The 23108-nt window shown below is 58.4% G+C and overlaps 1 protein-coding gene across 1 annotated transcript in view; it reads right to left on the minus strand.

Annotated features, from left to right (window-relative positions):
* Nucleotides 1–23108, minus strand: part of ABCC4 (ATP binding cassette subfamily C member 4 (PEL blood group)) — a 90557-nt gene that overhangs the window by 21002 nt on the left and 46447 nt on the right. The window contains exons 3-21 of the mRNA XM_078618145.1: nt 22268–22388; nt 19426–19656; nt 17799–17888; nt 16809–16972; nt 15624–15749; nt 12217–12466; nt 11200–11349; nt 9998–10090; nt 9124–9315; nt 8920–9014; nt 7893–7979; nt 7416–7512; nt 5590–5777; nt 5079–5217; nt 3481–3518; nt 2974–3086; nt 2112–2258; nt 963–1042; nt 44–194 (exon numbers count right to left, since the gene is read on the minus strand). Coding sequence (XP_078474271.1) covers nt 44–194; nt 963–1042; nt 2112–2258; nt 2974–3086; nt 3481–3518; nt 5079–5217; nt 5590–5777; nt 7416–7512; nt 7893–7979; nt 8920–9014; nt 9124–9315; nt 9998–10090; nt 11200–11349; nt 12217–12466; nt 15624–15749; nt 16809–16972; nt 17799–17888; nt 19426–19656; nt 22268–22388 — 2552 coding nt within the window. The remainder of the gene's footprint in view (nt 1–43; nt 195–962; nt 1043–2111; nt 2259–2973; nt 3087–3480; nt 3519–5078; nt 5218–5589; nt 5778–7415; nt 7513–7892; nt 7980–8919; nt 9015–9123; nt 9316–9997; nt 10091–11199; nt 11350–12216; nt 12467–15623; nt 15750–16808; nt 16973–17798; nt 17889–19425; nt 19657–22267; nt 22389–23108) is intronic.

The raw sequence follows: 23108 nt of genomic DNA on the forward strand, positions 1-23108 counted from the left end.
TCCTCACCACCTCCTCACCACCTCCTCACCACCTCCTCCTCACCGGTGGCCTCGAGCCTCTTGATGTTGCGCGCGGTCAGGAGGTAGTAGCGGCGCAGTAGGAAGAAAACGATGAGGAGCGGAACGACGGGGATCATGACCCAGGGCACGACGCCCACCGCCACGCTCATCGCACCCACGATCTGCAGGGACGTCTGGGGGGGGGGCACGGGGGGGGGGGGTGTTGATATGTCGACGAGGTACAAACGTCGTCGCTATCGTCGTCATAGCAGTCGTCACGATCGCGATCGTCGCCACGATCACCACGGCCACCACCATCATCATCGCCATCACAACCGCCATCGTCATCACCACCATCACCGTCACCACCATCGTCACTATAACAACCACCGTGATGATCACCACCATCATGACCACCACCACCACCATCTCCGATTAGCACGGTTGGCTACGTACGGTGCGAAAGAAGTTCAGCGCACGTGTGTAAAATCATCATCACCACAACCACCACCATCATCACCACCGTCACTGTCACCACCATCATAAACCATCACCACGACCATCACTACCATTTTACTACCACCACATCACCACATCTCCATCTACACACGACCATCATCACCACCAAAGACCCCCCCCCCCCCCATAGCCTGGATAGACTCTGTGTGTGTGTGTGCAGGGACCGTTGGGGCAAGTGCTGTTAGCGAGTAGCAGCACCTATGAAAGCCGGCACGGCACACGAGGGGTGGGTGGCCAGCACCACGCCCGGCCGCCTTTGTCTCCCCGGTGACGATGTTTACACACCGCACCAGGTACTCATTTGAGGCTGAGTCGACTGAGGGGAGGCCCAGTTCACATAATCGTCAGCGCGCTAACCGCTACACCACCGCTACCATCATCACCGCCGGCGCTACCATCACCGTCCACCATCGCCGTCACGGTGATGTCAGGCTCACCCTCACCTGCGCAAAGTCGAGGAAGGTGATGGGGAGGAGGTCGTCCATCTGCCCAATGTCCTTGGAGAAGCGGTTGAGCACCCGTCCTGCCATCGACATCACCACCACCATCACCACCATCACCACATCACCACCATCATCACCATTATCACCAACACCATCATCACCACATCACCACATCACCACCATCACCACCATCATCACCATCACCGCCATCACCACCATCACCACATCACCACATCACCACCATCACCACCATCATCACCATCACCACCAACACCATCATCACCACATCACCACATCACCACCATCACCACCATCATCACCATCACCGCCATCACCACCATCACCACATCACCACATCACCACCATCACCACCATCATCACCATCACCACCAACACCATCATCACCACCAGCATCACCCCCATCACCATCAACGCCATCACCATTATCACCAACACCATCATCACCACCATCACCACCATCACCACATTACCACCATCACCACCACCACCATCATCACCATGACGACCACCGCCATCACCATCACCACCACCATCATCACCACCATCATCACCACCATCAACACATCACCACCATCACCATCTACAACCCTACATGACAAATAATCATGCACACACCACATCACTACATCATCCACATCACACCATCACCACATCAGCCGACAGACACATGGACAAAACAGACAGACTAACAGATGAACGGACAGACAGATGAACAGACAGATGTACAGTCAGATGAATGGAAGGACAGATGGACAGATAGATGAACAGACAGACAGATGAACAGACAGATGAACAGAGAGATGAACAGAACGTATTCTTGGTTCTTTCGGTAAAGTCACGTAGATAGAAAACAAAAATCTAAATGAACAGCAAAAAACCCACGACGTTTCGACCGCAACACAAGCGGTCTATCTTCAGGTGGAGAGAAAAGAAAAAGAACGAACAGAACGATGAAGAGACGGACAGATGAACAGACAGACAGAGGAACGGACGGAGAGATAAAAAGAACAAATGAATGGATAGTCGGAAGAACAGAACGATGAACGGATGTAGAGACGGACAGGCGGCGTCTCTCTCGCGTGGCCGGCGAGGCGAGTGGTGGCGCCACGGTGGCGGCGGCGGCCTCACCGATGGGGTTGACGTCGTAAAAGTAGACGGGGGCACGCAGCACGGAGGAGAACATGCGGTTGTGCAGCACTCGCGACGACGTCACCAGCACCTTGAGGAACAGCAGGCAGCGGGCCATCCCCAGCAGCACCACGCCCAGCGTCACACCTGCACCGTCACACCGTGCCGTCACACCGTGCCATCACACCTACACCGTCACACCGTGCCATCACACCTGCACCGTCACACCGTGCCATCACACCGTGCCATCACACCTACACCGTCACACCGTGCCATCACACCTGCACCGTCACACCGTGCCGTCACACCGTGCCATCACACCTACACCGTCACACCGTGCCATCACACCTGCACCGTCACACCGTGCCGTCACACCGTGCCATCACACCTACACCGTCACACCGTGCCATCACACCTACACCGTCACACCGTGCCATCACACCTGCACCGTCACACCGTGCCGTCACACCGTGCCATCACACCTACACCGTCACACCGTGCCATCACACCTGCACCGTCACACCGTGCCGTCACACCTACACCGTCACACCGTGCCATCACACCTGCACCGTCACACCGTGCCGTCACACCGTGCCATCACACCTACACCGTCACACCGTGCCATCACACCTGCACCGTCACACCGTGCCGTCACACCTACATCTGACCAATACATTTACATAACCCCCCTCGTAACCCCCCCCCTCCCTCCCTGTCTGTGAGATGGACTGACCCACACACACAATCATAATGCACAGACCGATCAAATACCCCCACCTCCGTGGGAGTGTAATGGACTCGCCCACCATAGCCCCCCCCCCCGCAACCTACACCCCTCCAGCTGAGCGTGAGATGGACCGACCCGCGTATATCCCGATGTAGTAGGAGAGGTCGAGGGGGTCCGGCTGGGGCCCCGCAGTCTCGTTCAGGGTCCCCGTCGCGTTCCACTTCATCACCACCTCCTGCTGCGTCGCCCTGCACCCCGCACGCGCGCGGGACATGCCTAGGTCAGCTCAGACAGAAATGTGTGAGCGCGCGTGTGTTGCGGTTAGCGCGCTGCGCTACGAACCCGGCGACCCGAGTTCTATTCCCGCTCACGGCCAACACCCGGTGACGATTGTCTGAACCGGTCCTGGGCCTCCCCTAGGTCGACTCAGGCTCAAACGAGTACCTGATGCGGTGTGTAAAAATCGCCACTAGGGAGACAAAGGCGGCCAGGCGTGGTGCTGGCCACCCACCCCCTCGTGTGCCGTGCCAGGCTTCATAGCTGCTCGCTAACAGCACTTGCCCCAACAGTCTGTTAAGGCTACACGGGGGATCTTTGTCTTTGTTTGCGTGTGTGCTGAGCGCGTGTTGAATTGCGACAGACCAGTAGGAGAGCCACCAGTCCTGCAACACGTAGAGAACCTGGGGAGACAAAGACGGACAGACACTCACACTCTGACCGAAACAAAGCTCCCCCGCATAGCCTTAACAGACTGTTGCGGCAAGTGCAGTTAGCAAGCACCTGTTAAGGTCAGCACGGAACACGAGGGGGTGGGTGGCCAGCACCACGTCCGGCCGCCTCCCCATTGGCGATGTTTACACACCGCACCAGGTTTTTATTTGAGGCTGAGCGGACCTAGGGGAGGCCCAGAACTGGTTCGGATAATTGTCACTGGTGTTGGTGGCCGTGAGCGGGAATCGAACTCCGGTCGCCGGGTTCGTAGCGCACTGCACCACCACTCCCCAACAACAACAACAACCGGCATTCGCCACTAAGTGGCGGTGATGTCACCACGACGCTTGTGCCAGGCTATGTGCACGTTAAGGCTACGTGAAGTGTTGAAGGCCCGGTGGCAAGAGGTCACGGGACAGATCCAGGTGGTGCATCGGCCAGACTGAGATGACTGGCCGATGCACCACCTGTGCCCCCTACTGTGCCAACTTGCTGTATTTTAGCCACCCGGCGCTCCGCTCGTTGTTGTGAGCGTCGCTCCTCCGCCCTCCGTTGTTGTTGGAGGGCGACTGCCTCCAACTGCCCAGTAGCGTCCTTCACGAGCCTCCTCCACAGAGGCCGATCTTGACACCGCTGGTACCGGTCATCGGCAAGTCCACTCAGCTCCACGTCCTCCTGTACCACATCACTCCATTTCTTCTCCAGCCCCTGCCGCGCCCATTTAGCCCCCTCTATCCGGCCGAACAAAATTCTGTTGAGGCATGCGGTGGCTGGATATGCGGGCTACATGACCTAGCCATTAACATGCACACACACACGCGATCCGATACAGCTGGGGCCATTTGTTGATCGAGGCAATGAAGTTTTTTTTTTACCAGGTAAGGACCCACTCAGAAGCGACCTGGCAATCACAAATCATCGCTCGACGAAGGGGCTTCACCACCATCATCATCATCACGTGGAAGTCGCTAGCGGCAGTTACATTACTCTAAACGCGTGGTGATGTTGATTCTAAACGTGGAAGAGAAAAACCAGAGGACCCGGTGAAAAATCCACATGGCCACTGGGAGAGAAAGACAGAGACACACAAACTCCAAATATACAGCAGCAGGCGCCAGGGTTGGGATTGAACCCACGACCTCCTGTATACCAGGCGAGGTAGTTAACATCTCCTAGCCACCGAGGCGCGATGGACAGAACTGTAACTGATGCCTGTTTAGCCGGGTCCATCACCTGAGCGCATTTGAAACTGGCGCCGGACCGAAGGCTGGAAACCCCCTACGAGCCCCCGCCCAGCAGCGATGAGCGTCGCTAAGGAAACCCCACCCGTCACCTCCCTGGGAGACACAGCAACCGGGACACACGGCAACCGGGACACACGGCAACCGGGACACACGGTAACCGGGAGACACGGCAACCGATAGATACGGTAACCAGCCATCACAGCAACCAGACGTCACGGCAACCGGACGTCACGGCAACCGGGACACGCGGTAACCGGGAGACACGGTGACCTGGTGACCCCTCACCGTGGCGCCCACGTTGACCACCAGCAGTAGGAGGAGCATGGCGATGCTGGCGCCGGCCCTGAAGTAGCGCTTGTACACCGAGAAGTCCACGTTGCCTTGGGCGCGGTGCTCCTCCATCACGCCCACCGGTACCCCCCTCCTCCTGATCACCACGGCAACGGGACGTCACGGCAACCGAGCGTTATGGCAACCGGCGAGACGCAGAACCAACGGGACGGGCACAAGTGTCACCCGGAGCTCTCGTGGGCAAACTAAACAACACACCCTCCTGGTCACCATGGTTACTGGCATCGTGGCAACGGGTAGACGAACACAACCAGGAGATATGGTAACCAGGTAACACAGCAACGAGGGGACATGATAACCACTCATCCATTCCTGGTGTACCAGATAACACGTCAATCAGATAACACGGTAACCAGGTCACATGGTAACAGGGTAACGCTGTAACTGAGAGACACGATAACCAGTTTCCATGGTAACCGTTACCACGATAACCGTCTCGCTCCGCACCTTGCCATCGGAGACAATGCTGGAGTCGCTGGTCGCCGAGGAGAGGGTGCGCTTGGAGTTGCCGTGGCGATGGTCGCCAGGGACGATGTCGTCGGGCTCCTCGTGGTCGTCGTGGCGGAGGAGCGTCGTGAAGTCGACGCCCGAGCGGAGGAGCTCGGAGAACGTGCCGCGCGCTGTCACGTGGCCCTGACAACCGGCACCGCAACCACGGCAACCGTCACCGCCGTGGAAAAACCGCGTAGCAACAACAACCATGGCAACCGTCACCTCCGTGCGACAACCGCATAGCAACAACCACGGCAACCGTCACCACCGTGGGACAACTGCGTAGCAACAACAACCATGGCAACCGTCACCGCCATGGGATAACCGCATAGCAACAATGACGACGACAACGGCTGCCGCCACGGGGCTTTGTGCCAGGCTAGGTGCACCTTGAGGCCGTCACGTGAAGTACGGAAGGCTCTCCGCTGTTGCTGGCAGGCGGAGGTCACGGGATAGACGCAGGTGCCGTGGGTTGACTGCTGTGCCAGGCTAGGTGCAGGTGTGCCACGGTGACTAGGAGATGTTAACTACCTTGCCTGGCATACAGGAGGGCGTGGGTTCAATCCCGACCCCGATGCCTGTATATTTGGCGTTTGTGTGTCTCTCTCCCCATGGTCGCATGGATTTTGTTATCCAGGTCCTCCAGATGTCCGCTCTACATTGTGAATCGACATCACACGTGGCCGCTGCACATTTCCACACGACGATAAGCCGCTTAGCCGAGCTGGCACTTGTAATTGCCTTATCTGGTAACTTAAAAAAGTCTCTTTTACGTTGGTCAGCACAGTGGGCTACGTACGTTGTGAAAGAAGTTCAACATACACACAAACTGTGCATGTATGCAATTTTATTTGAGAAACGGGACAGACCCAGGTGCCCTGGGCTGACTGATTGGGATGACTGGCAGATGCACCAGCCGTGCCCCCCACTGTGCCCACTCACTGCTGTTGGGGGACGACTGCCTCCGACTTTGTTAAGACTTCGCTGACCAGATTCTCTGGGTCTTCTCGGCCAGTCATGCCCTCCCTTCCCTGTGCTTACAAAACGCGGAGCCCTCTTATGGAATATCTGCGCTGGTTTGCAACACTCAGGCTGGCCTGCCTACAATACACCCTGGGTTTAACCACCAGGCTGTGTGAGGAGCTTACAGATCGTTAAAAGATCTGGACAAAGTCCCATCGGTGAGCTCCTCCGGCAGGCAAGGCTGCGTTGGCTGGGTCATGTAGCCCGCATGCCCAGCCACTGCATGCCTAAACAGCTTTTGTTTGGCCGGATCGAGGGGACTAAACGGGCATGGCACGGGCTAGAGAAGTGATGGAGTGATGTGGTACAGGAGGACGTGGAGCTGAGTGGACTTGCCGATGACTGGTACCAGCGGTGTCAAGATCGGCCTCTGAGGAGGAGGCTCGTGAAGGACGCTACTGGGCAGTTGGAGGCAGTCGCCCTCCAACAACAACGGAGGGCGGAGGGGCGACGCTCACAACAACGAGCGAGCACCGGGCGGCTAAAATTTCGTGAGTTGGCACAGTGAGGAGCACAGCTGGTGCATCTGCCAGTCATCCCATACAATTAACAAAGACACACACACAAATGTTCCCCGTATAGCCTTAACAGATTGTTGGGGCAAGTGCTGTTAGCGAGTAGCAGCAGCTATGAAGGCCGGCACGGCACACGAGGGGAGTGGTGTGGCCAGCACCACGACCTCGCCCACGTGTGGGTGGCTGAGTGTTGCACCCCTCCTCCCCCCTCCCCCCTCCCCCTCCTCGTGGTGCCGCTCACCTCCTTGAGCACGATGATGTGAGTGGCCTCCTGCAGGAACTGCAGCTGGTGTGTGACGAGCACACGGGGCTTGTCCTGGAGCACGCCGCAGATGCACCTGCAGGCGCACAAGCAAAGGTCCCCCGTGTAGCCTTCACAGGCTGCTGTGGCAAAGTGCTGTTCGCGAGTAGCGGCACCTTCGAAGGCCGGCGTGGCCTTTGTCTCCCCGGTGGCGGTGTTTACACACCGCACCACGTACTCAATTGAGGCTGAGTCGACCTAGGGGAGACCCAGGACCGTTTCAGATAACAGTCACAGGTGATTTCGTGACCTGGTAACCTGGTAATTGGTAACGTGGTGATGAGGTGACCTGGTGACCCAGCGACCCGTGACCTGTGACCTGGCGATCCGGTGACCCGTGACCCAGCGACCTGTGACCTGGTGACCTGGTGACCCCGTGACCTGGTGACGTGGCGACGTGGTGACGTTGAGCCTCACTTCTCAAAGAGCGCTCTCCCAACTTCTGCGTCGACGGCGCTCAGCGGATCGTCCAGGAGGTAGAGATCAGCATCCTGGTAAACCGCCCTGGGCAACCACACAACCACAACGCAACAACTACACAACCACAACAACCACAACACAACAACCACAACACAACAACCACAACAACCACACAACAACACAACCACGGTGACAACCACACAACCACGGTGACAACCACACAACCACACAGCAACAACCGCACAACCACAACCACACAACCACGGTGACAACCACACAACCACAACGCAACAACCACACAACAACACAACCACACAACCACACAGCAACAACCACACAACCACACAACCACACAGCAACAACCACACAACCACGGTGACAACCACACAACCACACAGCAACAACCGCACAACCACAACCACACAACAACGGTGACAACCACACAACCACAGAGCAACAACCACACAACCACTAGAACAACCCCACAACCACACAGCAACACAACAACACAACCACGGTGACAACCACACAACCACACAGCAACAACCACACAACCACTAGGACAACCACACAACCACGGTGACCACACAACCACGGTGACAACCACACAGCAACAACCGCACAACCACACAACCACAGTCACGACCATACAATCACAGTTTAAACACACAACCACAACCACACAACCACAATCACAACCACACAACCACACAGCCACAGTCACAACCAGTGAGTAGGTTGCTGAGTGAGCGAGGGGGCAAGTGAGTGAGTGAGCGAGTCGGCGAGTTGGTGAGTGGGTGAGTGAGTAGGTTGCCGAGTGAGTGAGTGAGCATGTGGGTGAGCGAGTAGGTTACCAAGTGAGCTAGTGAGTGAGTGATCGGGTGCGTCAGTGGGTGAGTCAGCGGATAAGACAGCGGGTGAGTGGGCGAGTGAGCAGGTGAGCGTGTGAGCGAGCAGGTGAATGAGTTGGTGAATGGGTAAGCGAATTGGTGAGCAGGTGAGCGGGTGAGCAAGTGAGCCTCACCGGGCGAGGTTAATGCGCGCTTTCTGTCCACCACTCAGCGTGACCCCACGGTCTCCGATGAGGGTCAAGTCTCCCTCGGACATCATCTCAAAATCCTGCACGCTCATGTGGGGGTCACATGGGCGAGTCACATGGGGGGGGATCACATGGGAGGGGTCACGCAGGGGTCACGCAGGGGTCACCGTGTTGTGGCTATGGCCGCACCTTGCGCAGGGAGCAGGCGCGCACGACGCGCTCGTAGCGCGCGCGCTCGTAGGCCGCCCCGAACACGATGTTCTGCCGCACCGTGTCGGGGAACACCCAGGGCTGCTGGCAGGCGTAGGCCACGCGGCCTCGCGCCCGCACGCGGCCCAGCGAGCACGGCAGCTCGCCCAGCAGGGCGCTCAGCAGGGACGACTGCAGGACAGAGGCAAAGGCAAAGGGGTCCCAGGCGGAGCCGTGAGAGGGATGCAGGGGCCGCGGTGGGCGGGTGACCAACTGACTGCTCCGCCACGGCTCCCCACACACACACACACACAGGTACACTCACACACACACACACGTACACACACACAGATACACACACACACACACAGGTACACACACACACACACAGGTACACACACAGGTACACACACACACACACAGGTACACACACACAGGTACACACACACAGGTACACACACACACAGGTACACACTCACACACACAGGTACACACACACACTCACACACACAGGTACACACACACACACACAGGTACAAAGACAAAGACCCCCCCCGTACAGCCGTCAAGAGGCTGTTGGGGCAAGCGCTGCTAGCGAGTGGCTCCTATGAAGGCCGGCACGGCACACGCCTTGCTGCCCATCCCACACCCCCCCCATCCTGCCGCCCCCCCCCCGCCCCCACATTGCCATCCGCCCCCTCCCCCCACTGCCTCCCCCACATTGCCACCCCTCTCCCCCGCCCCCCACATTGTCAACACCCCCTCCCACCCCGCCACCCCCCCCCCATTCCACCCGCCCCCCCCTCCCCCCGCCCCCCCCCTCCACCCGCCCCCCCCTCCCCTCGCCCCCCCCTCCCCTCGCCCCCCCCCCGACCTTTCCTGCCCCCACGGGGCCGATGATGGCGACGAGCTCCCCGGGCCCCACGGCGAAGGAGACCGAGTCCAGCGCACGCACGTCCGGCGAGTCCTGCACCACGGCACGCGGCAGGGTGTGCCTCATCACCACTAGTTACACACTACACCACTTGCCCCAACAGTCTGTTAAAGGCTATGTGGGCACCTTTGTCATTGTTGTGTGTGTGTGTGTCTCTGAATGAGTATCTGTGAAAAGGTGAGAGGGTGAGTGTGTGTGCGTGTGTCTTTGTCTCTTGAGAGCTTGCTAACAGCACTTGCCCCAACCGTCTGTTAAGGCTCTAGGAGGAATTTGTGTTTTTGTGCTAAGTACGTGTCAGAGTGAGTGTGTGTGAGTGAGAGTGAGTGTGTGTGAGATGCTTGCGAAACGTGGATCCCCCTAATGGAACATCTTCACCGGTTAGAAACATTTAGGCTGGCCTGCCTACGATCCATCCAGGGTTTAACCTACAGGCTGCATTGTGTGAGGAGCTCACAAATCCTTGAACGATCTGGGTAAAGTCCCATCGGTGAGCTCCTCCGGCAGGCAAGGCTGCGTTGGCTGGGCCATGTAGCCCGCATGCCCAGCCACCGCATGCCTAAACAGCTTTTGTTCAGCCGGATCGAGGGGGCCAGACGGGCGTGGCACGGGCTAGAGAAGAGATAGAGTGATGTGGTACAGGAGGACGTGGAGCTGAGTGGACTTGCCGATGACTGGTACCAGCGGTGTCAAGATCGGCCTCTGTGGAGGAGGCTCGTGAAGGATGCTACTGGGCAGTTGGAGGCAGTCGCCCTCCAACAACAACGGAGGGCGGAGGAGCGACGCTCACAACAACGAGCGGAGCGCCGGGTGGCTAAAGCACAGCAAGTTGGCACAGTAGGGGAAACAGGTGGTGCATCAGTCATTCATCTCAGTCAGTCGACCTGTGGAATCTGGGTCTGCCCCGTGACCTCCTGCCAGTGGGCATTCTACACTTCCCGTGGCCTCAAAGTGCACATAGCCTGGCACAAGCGTTGTGGTGACATCACCACCAGTGAGTGACAGTGAGTGAGTGTAAGTGAGTGTGAGTAAGCGTGGCCGGCTGCAGGATGAGCGGGATTCACTTCCACATTTCTGTCGAGCGGGGCTCGAACCTGGCCAATCCCCACTGGGCGGGGCGCCGCGTCGCTCCCTGCGAGCCGTACCTTGTCCCAACTGCAGGAGATGTTCTCCACGGCGATGAACGGAGTCCGGTCTCCACCCACCGGCCCGTTCTCCCCCTTCTCCTTCCCCTCTTCTTCCTCCTCCTCCTCCTGGTTGGCGTTCTCAACAATCTCATCCAGCATGAGGAATGTCTGCACAAAAGACAAAGATCCCCCGCGTAGCCTTAAACGTACTGTTGGGGCAAGTGCTGTTAGCGAGTAGCACCTATGAAGGCCGATACGGCACACGAGGGGGTGGGTGGCAAGCACCACGCCCGGCCGCCTTTGTCTCCCCAGTGGCGATGTTTACACACCGCACCGGGTACTCATTTGAGGGCGACCTAGGAGAGGCTGAGGACCGGTCCACATAATTATCGTCACTGGTGTTGGGCGTTGAACTACCGTTCCCTACATGCACATGTGAGCACACACAAACAACAACAACAACAACAGCCGCCATTCGCCCCTAAGTGACGATGATGTCACCAAGGCGCCTGTGTCAGGCCAGGTGCACTTTGAGGTTACGTGTCAAAGGCTCGGTGAATGCAGGACACGGGACAGACCCAAGTGCCATGGGTTGGCTGACTGAGATAACTGGCAGATGCACCCCACTGTGCTAACTCGTCGCATTTTATCCACCCGGCGCTCCGCTCGTTGTTGTGAGCATCGCTCCTCTGCCCTCCGCTGTTATTGGATGGCGACTGCCTCCAACTGCCCAGTAGCGTCCTTCACGAGCCTCCTCCACAGAGGCCGATCTTGACACCACTGGTACCGGTCATCGGCAAGTCCACTCAGCTCCACATCCTCCTGTACCACATCACTCCATTTCTTCTCCAGCCCGTACCGCGCCCGTTTATCCCCCTCGATCCGGCCGAACAAAAGCTGTTGAGGCATGCAGTGGCTGGACATGCGGGCTACATGGTCCAGCCAACGCAGCCTTGCCTGCCAACGCAGCCTTGCCGGCCAACTGTACCCCCTACCCCCCATCCGCCCCTCAACCCCCCCCCCCCACCACGACACCTGGATGCGGTTGTTGCTGACGAGGGCCTCGGACGTGGCCTGGATGGCGGAGGGGAAGAAGAGGGTGACGGTGAGGCGCACGGCATTGTACAGCGACACCGCCACGAAGACGCGCGCCGCCGTGATGGGGTGGCCCGTGAGCGAGTACGTCATGAACGTGAAGAACAGGATGAGCTTGCCGGCCATGAAGAACCAGGCCATGTTCATGCCGCGCAGCAGGGAGGCCTTCAGCACCTTCGAGACCTCCAACCTGTTCGGGAGGGAGACGTGGCGAGATGGCGGTCAGCACCACGGACAGCTCCATCATGGAGGAGATGAGGGTCACAGAGTCACTCAGCACCAGAGACAGCTCCAGGCTGGAGGGGATGAGGCTCACAGAGTCACTCAGCACCACGGACAGCTCCAGGCTGGAGGGGATGAGGCTCACAGAGTCACTCAGCACCACGGACAGCTCCAGGCTGGAGGGGATGAGGCTCACAGAGTCACTCAGCACCACGGACAGCTCCAGGCTGGAGGGGATGAGGCTCACAGAGTCACTCAGCACCACGGACAGCTCCAGGCTGGAGGGGATGAGGCTCACAGAGTCACTCAGCACCACGGACAGCTCCAGGCTGGAGGGGATGAGGGTCACAGAGTCACTCAGCACCACGGACAGCTCCAGGCTGGAGGGGATGAGGCTCACAGAGTCACTCAGCACCACGGACAGCTCCAGGCTGGAGGGGATGAGGGTCACAGAGTCACTCAGCACCAGAGACAGCTCCAGGCTGGAGGGGATGAGGCTCACAGAGTCACTCAGCACCACGGACAGCTCCAGGCTGGAGGGGATGAGGGTCACAGAGTCACTCAGCACCAGAGACAGCTCCAGGCTGGAGGGGATGAGGCTCACAGAGTCACTCAGCACCACGGACAGCTCCAGGCTGGAGGGGTGAGGGTCACAGAGACACTCAGCACCACGGACAGCTCCATCATGTAGGGGATGAGGGTCACAGAGTCACTCAGCTCCAGGGACAGCTCCATCATGGAGGGATGAGGGTCACACTCAGCTCCAGAGACAGCTCCAGGCTGGAGGGGTGAGGGTCACAGAGTCACTCAGCACCACGGTCAGCTCCATCATGGAGGGGATGAGAGTCACAGAGTCACTCAGCTCCAGGGACAGCTCCATCATGGAGGGGTGAGGGTCACACTCAGCACCAGGGACAGCTCCAGGCTGGAGGGGGTGAGGGTCACACTCAGCACCAGGGACAGCTCCAGGCTGGAGGGGGTGAGGGTCACAGAGACACTCAGCTCCATGGACAGCTCCAGGCTGGAGGGGATGAGGCTCACAGAGTCACTCAGCACCAGGGACAGCTCCAGGCTGGAGGGGGTGAGGGTCACAGAGTCACTCAGCTCCAGAGACAGCTCCAGGCTGGAGGGGGTGAGGGTCACAGAGTCACTCAGCTCCATGGACAGCTCCAGGCTGGAGGGGATGAGGGTCACAGAGTCACTCAGCACCACGGACAGCTCCAGGCTGGAGGGGATGAGGCTCACAGAGTCACTCAGCACCACGGACAGCTCCAGGCTGGAGGGGATGAGGGTCACAGAGTCACTCAGCACCAGAGACAGCTCCAGGCTGGAGGGGATGAGGCTCACAGAGTCACTCAGCACCACGGACAGCTCCAGGCTGGAGGGGATGAGGGTCACAGAGTCACTCAGCACCAGAGACAGCTCCAGGCTGGAGGGGATGAGGCTCACAGAGTCACTCAGCACCACGGACAGCTCCAGGCTGGAGGGGTGAGGGTCACAGAGACACTCAGCACCACGGACAGCTCCATCATGTAGGGGATGAGGGTCACAGAGTCACTCAGCTCCAGGGACAGCTCCATCATGGAGGGATGAGGGTCACACTCAGCTCCAGAGACAGCTCCAGGCTGGAGGGGTGAGGGTCACAGAGTCACTCAGCACCACGGTCAGCTCCATCATGGAGGGGATGAGAGTCACAGAGTCACTCAGCTCCAGGGACAGCTCCATCATGGAGGGGTGAGGGTCACACTCAGCACCAGGGACAGCTCCAGGCTGGAGGGGGTGAGGGTCACACTCAGCACCAGGGACAGCTCCAGGCTGGAGGGGGTGAGGGTCACAGAGACACTCAGCTCCATGGACAGCTCCAGGCTGGAGGGGATGAGGCTCACAGAGTCACTCAGCACCAGGGACAGCTCCAGGCTGGAGGGGGTGAGGGTCACAGAGTCACTCAGCTCCAGAGACAGCTCCAGGCTGGAGGGGGTGAGGGTCACAGAGTCACTCAGCTCCATGGACAGCTCCAGGCTGGAGGGGATGAGGGTCACAGAGTCACTCGGCACCAGAGACAGCTCCAGGCTGGAGGGGATGAGGCTCACAGAGACACTCAGCACCACGGACAGCTCCATCATGGAGGGGATGAGGGTCACAGAGTCACTCAGCTCCAGGGACAGCTCCATCATGGAGGGATGAGGGTCACACTCAGCTCCAGAGACAGCTCCAGGCTGGAGGGGGTGAGGGTCACAGAGACACTCAGCACCACGGACAGCTCCATCATGGAGGGGATGAGAGTCACAGAGTCACTCAGCTCCAGGGACAGCTCCATCATGGAGGGGTGAGGGTCACACTCAGCACCAGGGACAGCTCCAGGCTGGAGGGGGTGAGGGTCACAGAGACACTCAGCTCCAGGGACAGCTCCAGGCTGGAGGGGGTGAGGGTCACAGAGACACTCAGCTCCAGGGACAGCTCCAGGATGGAGGGGGTGAGGGTCACAGAGTCACTCAGCTCCAGGGACAGCTCCAGGCTGGAGGGGGTGAGGGTCACAGAGACACTCAGCTCCAGGGACAGCTCCAGGCTGGAGGGGATGAGGGTCACAGAGACACTCAGCTCCAGGGACAGCTCCAGGCTGGAGGGGGTGAGGGTCACAAAGACACTCAGCTCCAGGAACAGCTCCAGGCTGGAGGGGGTGAGGGTCACAGAGTCACTCAGCACCACGGACAGCTCCAGGCTGGAGGGGATGAGGGTCACAGAGACACTCAGCTCCAGGGACAGCTCCAGGATGGAGGGGGTGAGGGTCACAGAGTCACTCAGCTCCAGGGACAGCTCCAGGCTGGAGGGGGTGAGGGTCACAGAGACACTCAGCTCCAGGGACAGCTCCAGGCTGGAGGGGATGAGGGTCACAGAGACACTCAGCTCCAGGGACAGCTCCAGGCTGGAGGGGGTGAGGGTCACAAAGACACTCAGCTCCAGGACCAGCTCCAGGCTGGAGGGGGTGAGGGTCACAGAGTCACTCAGCACCACGGACAGCTCCAGGCTGGAGGGGATGAGGGTCACAGAGACACTCAGCTCCAGGGACAGCTCCAGGCTGGAGGGGATGAGGTTGACGGGGCACTGCGACGAGGTGGTGCACGTACCGGCGGATGGAGGCCACGAGGAGAGAAAAGGGGTTCTCCCAGGCGTACATCTTGATGATCCTCATCCCCGCCACCACCTCGTTCATCGTGCGGATCCGCGAGTCCGTGTGTCGCGCCGTCTTTGACCTGCGATGAAACAATTCGCAACGCCGCCACCATCATCGTCGTCGTCTTTAGCAGCAACGTCGCCATCCCACACGTGGTCATTATCATCATTGCCACCATCGTCACTGCCATCATCGTCATTATCACTGTAGTATTGTAAATTACGGCGGGAGACCACTTGACGGGTAGCACACTTTATTAACACTTGTCTTGCCACAATAACACGTGTGGTCACTACAGCTCACGCTACACGTTCCACCCGACACGTGTGGTTACTACAGCTCACGCTACACGTTCCACCCGGCTACACACACACACAGGCATTCCAGCCCCGTAGCATCTGGGGGAACCTACAGACCCACCCCAGCATGGGTATGGGTCACGACCACTGGGTCCCGCGGCCCGGCCCTCACACGGACGTCCGGCCCAGGGTCCCAAGGTCCCGCCTCTGAGCCACACAGGGTCCCGGTCCTTACAAGGACAGCGGGACTAGGTGTCTCAGGGCCCTATCTCTTCCTCCTCCGTCTTCCGTCTTCACTGGTCACCAACAACTCCCCGAGCGCCCGCGTGCACCGCCATTTATAGTCCTCCGCTCCCGAGGGGACGGAGCCTATGCGGACCGCGATGTGAGCACCCACCCTAGTCGACCAATCACGACGCGCTGCCACACGATCCGTTTTCCCAGCGCGTGTCACCACCACACAACCAATCACCCCGCGCTGCCACACGATCCCTCCCTGTCAGCGCGCGTCACCGACACACAGCCAATCACCCCGCGCTGCCACACGATCCCTACTGCCAGCGCGTATCACCACTACATCACCATCGTCATCGCCACCATCGTCACTGTCACCATCGTCATTGCCATCATCATCATTGCCACATCGTCATTGCCACCATCTTCATTGCCACAATCGTCATTGCCACCATCCTCATTGCCACCATCGTTATTGGAGGGGGGGAGGAGGAGGGGAGAGGAGGAAGGAGGAGGAGGGGGCAGGAGGAGGGGGGAGGAGGGGAGAAGAGTAGAGAGAGGTGGGGGAGGAGAGGGAGGAGGAGGAGGAGGCGTGTCCCCCCTACCGGAGACGTGAGAAGACGCTGCCGATGAAGGACTGCATGGGCATGAGCAGAGCGAGGACGGCGACGCCGGCGAGGCAGGCGACGCCCACCTCCTGCCACAGCAGCACCACCACCACGGCCGTCTGCAGCGGCGCCGACCATAGGTAGTGCAGGAACACCGTCACCTGCACACGCACGCACACACGCACACACACGTACACACGCACGCACATGCACACACGCACACGCACACACGCACACACACGCACACACACGCACACACGCACACGCGCACACGCACACACGCACACACGCACACGCACACACATGCACACACACGTACACACGCACACACACACGCACACACGCACACACATGCACACACACGTACACACGGGGAGGACAGTGAGTGGGTGTGTGTGTGGGTGGGTGTGTGGGTGTGTGCGTGGGTGTGTGTGTGGGTGGGTGTGTGGGTGCATGCGTGGGTGGGTGGGTGCATGCGTGGGTGGGTGGGTGTGTGGGTGGGTGCGTGCATGCGTGGGTGCGTGGTTGAGTGGGTGAGTTGGTGGAGGTGTAGCGACATCGCTGGATGTCGCTGTGTGTGACCAGCCTGAGAAAGGCACCACCCTGCGCTGGGTGCAGTGCTAGCCCCTACAGGATGGGGTGCAAGGGGGTGGCGGCTTCGGGAACGGGGTTCCACGGGGCCACGGCACTCTAGTGTGTGCCTGATTAGAACCCACAACAGATGTTTTGGTGGGTGGGTGGTTGGGTGGATGAGTGGGTGAGTGGGGAGCGAGCGTAGTGAGCACATCGATGAGTAGGTGGGTAAGTGGTTAGGTCAGTGTATGTATGCTGAACTTCTTTCGCACTGCACGTAGCCGACCGTGCTCTTCAGAGTTGTGGGAGTATGTGACCGAATGCGTGCGTGAACGAGCGAGCGGGTGAGCAAGCACGTGGGTGAGTGAGCGAGTGAGCAGGTGTGTGAGTGGTGGACTCTTGAGCGGTGGACACCTGGTCGTAGCGGTTGACGTCGTTGGACAGCAGGTTGACTATCTGCCCCGTGGTCGTGCGACTCATCGCCGCAGTGCTCAAGCGCAGAGCCTGTGTGGGAGGGCACGGACACCCACTCATTCACTTACTCACTCACACACTCACTCATATTCACTCACTCGCATACGAGCACACTCACTCATTCACTGACTCACTTTCACTAAATCACTCACTCACATACTCACTCATTCACACACTCATTCACTTACTCACTCACACACTCACTCACATTCACTCAGTCACTCACTCGCACACGAGCACACTCACTCATTCACTTTCACTCAATCACTCACTCACATACTCACATATTCACTCACTCACCCAATCACTCATTTGCTCAATCACTTACTCACCCAATCACTCATTCACTCAATGACTTATTCAATTACTCATTTACCAATTAATTCACCGATTTGCTTACCGATTCACACACTCCATCAATCATTTAAGCATTCACGAACCCAGTAAATCACTCATTCATTCAACCATTCACTCACCTAAGCAACACATCACTTATTCACTCACCCACCTAATCAAAGACGAAGGACCCCCACATAGCCTTAACAGACTGCTGGGGCAAGTGCTGTTAGCGAGTAGCACCTATGAAGGCGAGCAAAGCACACGAGGGGGTGGGTGGCCAACACCGCGCCCGGCCGCCTTTGTCTCCCCAGTGGCGATGTTTTATACACAGCACCAGCTACTCATTTGAGGCTGAGTCGACCTAGGGCAGGACCAGGAGTGATTTAGATACCCGTCATGGATGTTGGCGGCCTTAAGCGGCACAGGGCATCTGTGAAACTACTGGACGTGTGTGATAAAGAGCTTCACGGCTCATCGGATTTCTCAAAGGATGAATAAAGATTCTGATGCTGATTATGAGCGGCAATCGCACTCGGGGTCGTAGTGCAGAACGCCGCTAACCGCTGCACACTACGTGTGTGATACACCGCACGTACTCGCACATGCTTGTGAGCGTGCCCGCGTGAAGTGTGCACGTGTGAGTGCACGCGCATACACACACACGTGCACACACACACACGTGCACACACACACGTGCACACACACACACACGTCATCAAAATTAGTGTTGTTATAACAATTATATTTAATTAAGTAGAACGTATTGTTTATATTTAAAGTTGCGCATTTTGACGTGACGTCACGTTTCTCAAACCCCCCTCCCCCCCTCATCACACATCGTCACAAATGTCTGACCTCCCCCCCCTCGGTGCGTGACGTCATTTAGTTTGGTCGTACATGTTATAAAAATCGTTTATTGTTAAATGTAAATCACAGTTCTTATAACTGTTGTTACATTGTTTTTAGAGCGTTATTTTAGTGATTTCCAAAACATATGGGTAATCTAAATGGTATTATGGTTATTGTTTGCATTAGACTGGCATTTTTTCACACAGCTTTTTTTTTGGAAGATTTGCTGGTTTATCGTCGCTTTAAGATGCTCTCCGTTCATATTTTTGCTTGTGGCGGTTGCCCCCGACTCAAGAGCCGCATGGCTCACAGAGCCATACCAAATGAAAGAAAACTTGAAAAAAACTATTGAAGGAAGGCCCCTAACGCGCGCGCGCACCTTGCGGTAGACCATGTGACAGAGCGCGACGCGGATGCGCATGCCGGCGAGCTGCACGTGCAGGAAGTAGACGTGGTGCGTGACGGCGAAGCTGAGCGCGCACAGCGAGATGCCGCCCGCGTACAGGAAGGCCGCCAGGCGCGGGGGCACCGCCTCGGAGCCCTGCAGCGTCCCCTCGAAGTAGTTGAGCAGCTTGCCCAGCAGCAGCGGCTGCACCACGCGCACAGACTCCTGCAGCGTGGGGCGGGGGACACACACACGTGGGGACACGTTGGGACACGTTGGGACACGTTGGGACACGTCGGACACGCAGAAACACGGGAGGCATGTGGACACGCGGGACACGTAGGTATTGGGGACACGGACACGCAGACACGCGGACATACAGACAGACGGACATGTGGACACCCGCGGACACGCGCAGACGCATCATCGCCCCCTTGTAAGCCCAGCACGCGTGTGTACGTACGTGCGTGTAAGTCTGTCTGTGCGTGCGTTGAAAGAAACTCGAAATTCCAACCGGCCCTCTCTCTCGGTCCTCACTCTGGAGTCGGATGGCCGCAGGGACGGGACTGCGCTCGACAAAAGAATGTGTGAGCGAGGTGCGGGAGGCTCGCTCAGGGTGTGTGAGCGAGGAGCGGGAGGCTCGCTCAGGATGTGTGAGCGAGGTGCGGGAGGCTCGCTCAGGGTGTGTGAGCGAGGTGCGGGAGGCTCACTCAGGATGTGTGAGCGAGGTGCGGGAGGCTCGCTCAGGGTGTGTGAGCGAGGAGCGGGAGGCTCGCTCAGGGTGTGTGAGCGAGGAGCGGGAGGCTCGCTCAGGATGTGTGAGCGAGGTGCGGGAGGCTCGCTCAGGATGTGTGAGCGAGGTGCGGGAGGCTCGCTCAGGGTGTGTGAGCGAGGTGCGGGAGGCTCGCTCAGGATGTGTGAGCGAGGTGCGGGAGGCTCGCTCAGGATGTGTGAGCGAGGTGCGGGAGGCTCGCTCAGGATGTGTGAGCGAGGTGTGGGAGGCTCGCTCAGGGTGTGTGAGCGAGGTGTGGGAGGCTCACTCAGGGTGTGTGAGCGAGGTGTGGGAGGCTCGCTCAGGGTGTGTGAGCGAGGTGCGGGAGGCTCGCTCAGGGTGTGTGAGCGAGGTGCGGGAGGCTCGCTCAGGATGTGTGAGCGAGTTGCGGGAGGCTCGCTCAGGGTGTGTGAGCGAGGAGCGGGAGGCTCGCTCAGGATGTGTGAGCGAGTTGCGGGAGGCTCGCTCAGGGTGTGTGAGCGAGGTGTGGGAGGCTCGCTCAGGATGTGTGAGCGAGCTGCGGGAGGCTCGCTCAGGGTGTGTGAGCGAGGTGTGGGAGGCTCGCTCAGGATGTGTGAGCGAGGTGTGGGAGGCTCGCTCAGGATGTGTGAGCGAGGTGTGGGAGGCTCGCTCAGGGTGTATGAGCGAGGTGCGGGAGGCTCGCTCAGGGTGTGTGAGCGAGGTGCGGGAGGCTCGCTCAGGGGCGGCTGGGGGAGCGCACAGGTGACGCGAGCATTGGTGACGCGTCAACTCCCGCTCGTCCAGTGTCACCGGAGCCGACTGCCCAGTCGGCAGGGAAGGTGACCCACTACTTTGTTCGCAAAATGGCCGGGAAGAGCACTTCTCAAATGTAGAGGGATGCACGCTACTGCTGCTGCTACCGGGAAGTTGGAGGCAGTCGCCCTCCAACAACAGCGGAGGGCAAAGGAGCGGCGCTCACGACAACGAGCGGAGCGCCGGGCGGATAAAAAGCAACAAAAGTTGGCAAAGTGGTGTATCTGCAAGTCGTCTCAAGTCAGCCAACCCATGGCACCTGGGTCTGTCCCGAGACCTCCTGTCAGCGAAGCCTTCAACACTTCACGTGGCCTCAAAGTGCACCTGGTCTGGCACAGGCGCCGTGGTGACGTCACCGTCACCACTTAGTGGCGAATAGCGGCTGTTGTTGTTGTTGTTGTTTGTGTGTGTGTGCATGTAGGGAACGGCCGTTCAGCGGTTAGCGCGACGCTGCGCTACGAACCCGGCAACCCAAGTTCGTTTCCCGCTCACGGCCAACACCAGTGCCGATGATCCGAATCGGTCCTCGGCCTCCCCTAGGTCGACTCAGCCTCAAATGAATAACTGGTGCAATGCGTAAATATTGCCTTTAGGGAGACAAAGGTGGTCGGGCGTGGTGCTGGCCACCCACTACCGCGTGTGCCGTTCCGGCCTTCATCGGTGCTCGCTAACAGCACTTGCCCCAACAGTCTGTTATGTCTATGTATGTGCGTCTCTCTCTCTCTCTGAATCTCTCTCTCTGAATCTCTCTGAATCTCTCTGAATCTCTCTGAATCTCTCTGAATCTCTCTGCATCTCTCTCTGCATCTCTCTCTGCATCTCTCTCTGAATCTCTCTCTGAATCTCTCTCTCTCTGAATCTCTCTCTCTGAATCTCTCTCTCTGAATCTCTCTCTGCATCTCTCTTTGCATCTCTCTCTCTCTCTGAATCTCTCTCTCTCTGAATCTCTCTCTCTCTGCATCTCTCTCTGAATCTCTCTCTGCATCTCTCTCCTTTTTCACTGCATCTTTCTCCCACTACATTTCTCTGCATATCTCTCTCCGCATCTATCTCTCTGCATCTCCCTCTGAATCTCTCTCTCAATCTCTCTCTGCATCTCTCTCAATCTCTCTCAATCTCTCCCTCTGAATCTCTCTCTCTGAATCTCTCTCTGCATCTCCCTCTGCATCTCTCTCTGCATCTCTCTCTCTGCATCTCTCTCTGCATCTCTGTCTGAATCTCTCTGCATTTCTCTGCATCTCTCTCCCACTGCATCTCTGTGTGTGCGTGCACAGGGAGGAGAGGGAGGACCTCCATCAGGGTGAAGATGCCCAGCAGCGCGTAGCGTCTCCAGTAGCAGCGCCACAGCGCCTTGGTGAGACTCGGACTGCAACCCCGAGCCGTGGCCCTCCGCAGCTCCGCGTCCCAGTACCTGGACACGCGGGGAGACACGCGGGGAGACACGCGGAGAGACACGCGGGGAGACACGCGGGGAGACACGATTAGACGCGGGGAGACATGGGGAGACACGTGGAGACACGATGAGATACGGGGAGACACGGGGAAACGCGGGGAGATGCAGGGAGACACAGGGAGACACCATGAGACACAGGGAGACATGGAGAGGCACATGGAGGAGACATGTGGAGAGGGAAGGGAGACACACACAGAGGCACACAGGGACGGATGCACACAGGGACGCGTGGATTAGAGAATACACGCAGGCACATGACACAACAACGCTGAACTTCATCCAGTAGTGGATATATCGCGATGATCTGGAGAGAAGCTAAAGCGGAGATGAGGGAAGGCCGCGTCATGCCTCGACAGGACGGCGAGCGGTGATCAAGCATCAAACTCAACCATTTGTTATTCTACCAGGGAGGGCTACGTGCAGCTCTTCGTCAGAAGCGACATAACCATCACGGATGACAGCTCCACCAAGTGGGTCACCATCATCGCGTGGAAATGTAAAGCAGTCAAATACCCTAAACGCATGGCGACGTTGATTTGAAGTTACGTGGAGGGAAAAAAAAACGAAGGAATCGGAGAAAAATCCACGCGACCGCGGGGAGAGAGACACGCAAACTCCAAATATACAGCAGGTGTCACAGGGTCAGGATCGAACCCACGTCCTCCTGCACACCAGGCA

This window comes from Lampetra planeri, chromosome 56, assembly GCF_965212315.1.
Source record: "Lampetra planeri chromosome 56, kcLamPlan1.2.h2, whole genome shotgun sequence".
In the NCBI taxonomy this organism is placed as follows: domain Eukaryota; kingdom Metazoa; phylum Chordata; class Hyperoartia; order Petromyzontiformes; family Petromyzontidae; genus Lampetra; species Lampetra planeri.